This window comes from Vigna radiata, chromosome 7, assembly GCF_000741045.1.
Source record: "Vigna radiata var. radiata cultivar VC1973A chromosome 7, Vradiata_ver6, whole genome shotgun sequence".
Classification (NCBI taxonomy): domain Eukaryota; kingdom Viridiplantae; phylum Streptophyta; class Magnoliopsida; order Fabales; family Fabaceae; genus Vigna; species Vigna radiata.
In genome coordinates, this window is record NC_028357.1 from 21,553,583 (window position 1) to 21,560,033 (window position 6,451).

General features: G+C 37.1%; 1 protein-coding gene across 1 annotated transcript; it reads left to right on the forward strand.

The window, feature by feature from the left end:
• Positions 1 to 5,006: 5,006 nt before the first annotated feature.
• LOC106766179 (uncharacterized mitochondrial protein AtMg00810-like) lies at positions 5,007 to 6,209 on the forward strand. The gene is made up of 3 exons (XM_014650928.1): positions 5,007 to 5,198; positions 5,385 to 5,534; positions 5,643 to 6,209. Exons 1-3 carry the CDS (start codon positions 5,007 to 5,009, stop codon positions 6,207 to 6,209), a joined length of 909 nt encoding a protein of 302 aa, XP_014506414.1.
• Positions 6,210 to 6,451: the final 242 nt, after the last annotated feature.

The window sequence follows — 6,451 nt, forward strand, 5'->3', positions numbered from 1 at the left end:
TACTTTAGCCGCCTTCATCAATGGCCTTCCATGAATGATTGGGATCTTGTCATCCTCCTTTATCTCCATGACCACAAAGTCAACCAGAAATTTAAGTCTTTCTATGTGAATCACAACATCCTCCACCACACCATAGGATTTCTTTGGTGATCCATCCGCCATTAAAAAAGAAATCTTTGTTGGCATCAATCTAAGACCACCAATCCTTTTAAGCGCATATAGGGGCATCATTTTAATGCTTGACCCTAAATCAAGTAAAGCTTTCCCTATCTTCACACTCGCAATGATGCAAGGAACTATAAAACCTCTTAGATCCTTCACTTTCGGAGGACATGATTTCTCCAACAAGACACTACAAATTCCTTGTTCATCAATAGCTTCCTAATCAAGATCTATTTTTTCTCCAAGGTATTGTTTTATACGCCTTGCATAGACAGGAATTTGTTGGAGTGCTTCAGTCAACTGTATAGAAATCTCCAATTGATTGAAGATTTCTCTAAAATGCTCACATCTTTTCTTCACTCTCTCACACCCCTTTGGGTAAGGAAGAATTCTCTAATCTTTTTCAATTTTTTCCCCTTTTTCAATTTTTTCTCTCCCCTCTTCTCTTCTTCTTCTTTTTCCAATTCACCCTTACATATTTTCTCTTCTTTTTCTTCTCTTCTCTCTAGCTCAACACTCTCCTTTTCCTCTTGCACTCTTTCATCAACAATAATCACCACGACCTTACAATCTTCTTTACAGTTAACCTCAATATTAGGCCCGAATTGATTATTTGCTTTGTCCTCTAACCTCTTGGCTATTTGGCCCATCTGCATCTCCAAATTTCTGAAGGTAGCATCATTGCTCTTCATGGTGGATTCATGTGTTTTCAAAAATTGTTGAAACATTTCTTCCAACCTGCTAGTTCTGTCATTCAAGGCAGATACCTGTTGCCATAGTGATGATGGTTGTTGTTGTGATCTATTGATTTGGTCTCCTACTTGTCCAGCTTGTCTAGTCTGACCTTGACCCATGTTTGGGTGAGGTTTCCGCCCTTGGTATTAATTACGTTGGCGATATTGGAATCGGTTTCCCATGTAGTTGACTTCATCTTCGGCCTCCTTTGGATAAGCACATTGACCATTGATTTGGTCACCACCACAACGGTCAAAGAGTTGTTGTTGCACCTGTGAAACATTCTTCAGCTCCTTATGCAGTTGAGCAAGAGTCTTTGTCAGATTCTTGAACTATTGAGTTATAAGCTTGTTTTGTGCAAGCAAGGCATCTTGAGTTGGCAATTGAAGAACTCCCTTTTTTGAAGCAGAGCACCTCTTTCACTATGCATCTCATTGTCATTAGCAACCATGTTTTATATCAAATCAAAGGCTTCCTTTACAGTCTTGCACTTGATATTACCTCTAGCTGAGGTATCTAACATAAACCTTGTTTGAACGCCAAGACCTCCAAGGAATGAAAGGACTATTGATGCATCATCAAAACCAAGCATGGGCGTCTTCCTTAGTAAGCTTTTATATCTGTCCCATGCCTGGCCTAGGTTTTCTTCCATGCCTTGCCTGAAAGAAGAAATTTCCTGTTTACCTTTGTTGATTTTAGACTATGGGAAGTACTTGTTCAAAAATTTAGACACCAAAGTCTCTCATTGAGTAAAGCTATCCTCTAGTAAAGAGTTTAACCATAACTTGGCATTGCCTCCTAATGTGGTCAGATGCTCATATGGACTTTCGTTTGATAGCCCATTGAATAGGTCGCTCTTTGCTAACAGTCTAAAAACCGTTATTTTTATGCTTGAATTTGATATGAAAACATACCCTTTATGGATTAGAATGAGCTTAGAATCAAGTAAAACACTTAGTTGAGTCATATGAAAGTCAAAAGTTGTTTTTAGAGATTTTATGCTTGTTTCTGCATTGTTTTGTAGGTTTTTTATGAGAATTGAAGATGGAAGTGAAGTAGGGAGGACTTAGGCTTAAGAAAAGAATAAAAGAGGAAGAAAAGAAGAGTCAAGTTCACTACTCAACGCCAAATTCCAGCGCTGAGCACCAGTCTCATGGGGGAATCCATTGTTTCTCGCTTGAGCGGCATCTTTGAGCGTCCTGCGATTTGGAGGCAAACCGCTGAGCGGCAGACTAGACCACTGAGAGGTCTACGGCTTGGAGGCAAACCGCTGAGCGGCCAAATTAGGCGTTGAGCGGTGGAATGCTGGGCTTGGGCTTAAGTTCTATTACTTTTATGCGCTATAAATAGACCAAGTGCGATTCTCAAAGTAATCTTTTGGCAAACAAAGACATCTAGAGCACTTCTACACTCCTTGGAGGTGGTTTCTTGGAAGCCGAGGCTCCAATTTATCAAATCTAGGGTTTACTCTTCCATTCTTTCATTTAATTCCATCTAGTTTCACCATGCCTATGGTGAACTAAACCCTTTGTTGTTGGGGAACAATGTAATCTTTTGAAACTCTCTTATATTGAAATTCGTATTTTATTCACATGGTTATGTTATCAATTGTTGGGTTTCTTATCTATGCTTAATGCTTGTATCGTTTAACTCATTCAATATAAAGATATTTTCCTTTGTTGATACGGAGACGTACAAGGAAGTCATGAACTGATAGGAAATTCCTTGATTAAGCAATACTGCCTAAAGATAAGGGTAGGACGATCAATTGATGATGACAACACATTGCTTAATAACAGTACATATGTTCCAGTGCTACATGTTCAGTTGATATGCTATACTGTTTTGAACATTGTCTCTATTGAACATGTTTTGTTATTTTGCATGAATGTTCCTATGATTAAATATGTGTTATATATTTGGAACATGACTGTGTTGAAATGCGTGTTAAAATGATTTTTGATTACTGTTACACATTTCCAAAGAAAACCTCACAAGTACTTTTATGAACTTATATTTGTTGTAACAAAGATTCAATTCAGTCGATTACACTGGTAATGGAATCGATTAAGCTAAAATCTTTGTACAGATTTTGTGCACGTGTACTTAATGAGATTTTGAGATGAAAAGAATTTCAAAGTGTTTTTTCATGACTCAGTCGACAGTGTGGATCAATTATTGGACTGTATTACTGTTGTATTTGGAATTCTGTTTTGCCTACTTGATCCAATGGCTATATTTTCAAAAGTTAGTTAAGATTAACTAACTGGGTCAACTGTCATAAATGTGTGATAATTATGTTGATTGAGGAGCCTGTGTGTTGAGTGTTTGTTATAACTGGTTTAATACAGTTGACTCTATTAGTAGGTCATTCAACTGAGACTGACAGGAAAACTATAAATAGAAACAGAACACGATTTATTCTAAGACTTTGTGATCTAACATTTTCATTGTCCTGTTTCAGAGAAAGCTCTTAGTTTCAGAAGCTCCAAGAATTCTCCAAGAAGACGGTGGTGATCTTTCTTGAGAGAGATTCAGATTGAGGAGTCAATTGCCCTTACTGTTTGATCAACATCTGCACAAAGAAGGTGCTTCTGGTTTGATCTTGAAGGCTTGGCATCCTGTGAAGACTGCTACATTTTAATGTAGGCTTGGCAACCTGTGAAGTGTGCTGTGAAAGGCTTGGCAACCTGTGAAGCGTGTTGTGATAGGCTTGGCATCCTGTGAAGAGTGTTGGTGACTCGTTGAGGATTGTTCAACGTGGGTACAGATTGTAGGAGAGGGGATTCTTGATGCAATTCTGGTTTTTGTGTGCAACTATATTTTGTTTTAGGTTAGATAGGAGATTTATATTTTTGCGTGGTGCTTCTATAAATTCTTTGTTGTAAAAACCGCAACCATTATAGTGCATTTGCTTCCAAGGTTGGAAGGACACTGGATGTAGGCATTGTTGGTTGAACCAGTATAAAAATCAGTGTTTGATTTTTCTATCCCTGAACTCTTTTAATTCCGTCGACTATATTTGTCTAGCAGTCAACTACGTTTTTCCACTGCATTACATTTTTCAATAACTTGCGTTTCAAGGAAAGATCAAAAGCTTTAAACTTTCATACCAAGATTGTGAAAAGATTTTAAATTTGAACTAACACCAATTAACCCCCCCCCCTCTTGGTGTAAAACGAAGCCAACCTGTTTTCTAACAATTGGCACCAGAGCTGGTTTTCATAAGATATTTGAAAATTCAGTCAACTCGATTTTTATTTTATTCGGCTGTAAAACCTGGGATGGCTTCTTTTTCGCATTCAAGAAAAGCTTATGATTTTGAAATTGATTTTCCATCTGCTCCCTGTAATTTGAGGTTAAAATGTGTAACTGATGGTTTCTTTGAAAACTTAAAAACAGGTAGCTTGGAATGCAAGGCAACCCGTGAGGAAGAAGGTTGCACACAGACGCAAAAATCGATCTTGTTGAACAGTAAGTTTACAAAATTTTTGAAGAAGACGAATAGTCAAGATCATTTTGCGGATGCTAAGAAAGACAAGAATAAAGGAGAGCTGATCATGTTTGCAAAATCCAGAATACTTAAGCCTGATTTGGAACAACAGTCTAAAAGTCCAACCTGGTATCTTGATAGTGGCTGCTCGAGGCACATGACTGGAGATCCTACAAAATTCACTGATATATTATACAAGGCTTCTGGTCATGTCACATGTGGCGACAACAACAAGGGAAGGATAATTGGCATAGGTAAAATAAAAGGATATTCTTTAAACAGCAAGGCATACTGGGTATACAACAAGAGAACTATGAATGTGGAGGAATCTATTCATGTTGCATTTGATGAGTTTATCATGGATTCAAGCCATTCTAAACAATTCAGGAACAATGTTGAAGAAGACGAGAACAAAAATAATGAAGAAGATCCTGAAGAAATTACTGAGAAAGAAGTTGAAACAGAGCAAGTCGAATCTCCTAAGGTTGAGTCGATTAAGACTTGGAAGGTACCATAGAATGTGTCAATAGAAAACGTTATTGGTGAAATGTCAGGAGGTGTATCGACAAGGAGACAATTGAACCAGTACTGCATGAACGTTGCTTTTGTATCCAAAATGGAGCCAAAAAAGGTTGAAGAAGCATTGAGTGACGAAAATTGGATAGTTGCCATGCAAGAGAAACTTAATCAGTTCACAAAGAATAATGTGTGGGAATTAATGCCTAGAAAACCTGAGTTACAAGTTATAGGTACAAAATGGGTCTTCCAGAATAAGATGGATGATTCTGGTGAAATCATAAAGAACAAGGCAAGGCTAGTAGCAAAAGGCTACTGTCAGGAAGAATGAATCGACTATGATGAAACATATGCACCTGTAGCCAGACTAAAAGCTATCAGAATACTTTTAGCTATTGCATCTACAATGAAATTTAAGTTGTATCAAATGGATGTTAAGAGTGCCTTTCTGAATGGTTATATCAAGTAAGAGGTATAGGTTGAGCAGCCACCTGGATTTGAAGATTTTGAATATCCTGATCATGTTTACAAGCTGAAAAAGGCCTTATATGGATTAAAGCAAGCTCCAAGATCATGGTATGAAAGGTTAAGTGAATTTCTTATGAAGAAAGGATACTCAAGGGGAAAGGTTGATTCTACTCTTTTCATAAAAACCTCAAATAATGATAAACTGTATGTACAAATTTACGTTGATGACATTATTTTTGGTTCAACTAATCCTATGTTGTGCAAATAGTTTTCGAAAGTCATGCAGGAAGAGTTTGAAATGTCTATGATGGGAGAATTGACATATTTCCTAGGACTACAAGTGAAGCAAACCACAGATGGGATATTCATCCACCAATCTAAGTACTGCAATTATCTTTTGAAAAGATTTAAGATGACAAAATGCAAAGATGTTGCTACACCAATGGCAACTAACTGTTACTTGGATCTAGATGAAGCTGGAAAAAATGTAGATCAAAGAATGTTTCGAGGTATGATCGGTTCACTACTTTATCTTACTGCTAGTAGGCCTGACATAATGCATAGTGTCTGTCTATGTGCTAGATTTCAATCTGCTCCTAAAGAATCACATCTTATTGTTGTTAAAAGAATTTTGAAATACCTCAAAGGTACAAAAAATCATGGACTATGGTATCCAAATGGATCAAATCTTTTTCTAAACGGATATAGTGATTTTGACTTTGGGGGTTGTAAGTTAGATAGGAAAAGCACTAGTGGCACATGTCATTTGCTTGGTTCATCTCTGATTTCTTGGAATTCAGAGAAACAAGCTTGTGCGGCTTTATCTACCACATAAGCTGAGTACATAGCTACTGCAAGTTCTTGTGCACAATCTCTTTGGATAAAGAGTCAATTAGAGGACTATGGCATTAAGATAGAAAGTATTCCTTTGAAATGTGACAGTACTAGCGCTATAAACTTAACTAAGAATCTGATCTTGCATTCGAAAACTAAGCACATTGAAATAAGACATCATTTTATTAGAGATCATATAAATAAGGGAGAAATGAAAATAGAGTATGTTGATACATTGTATCA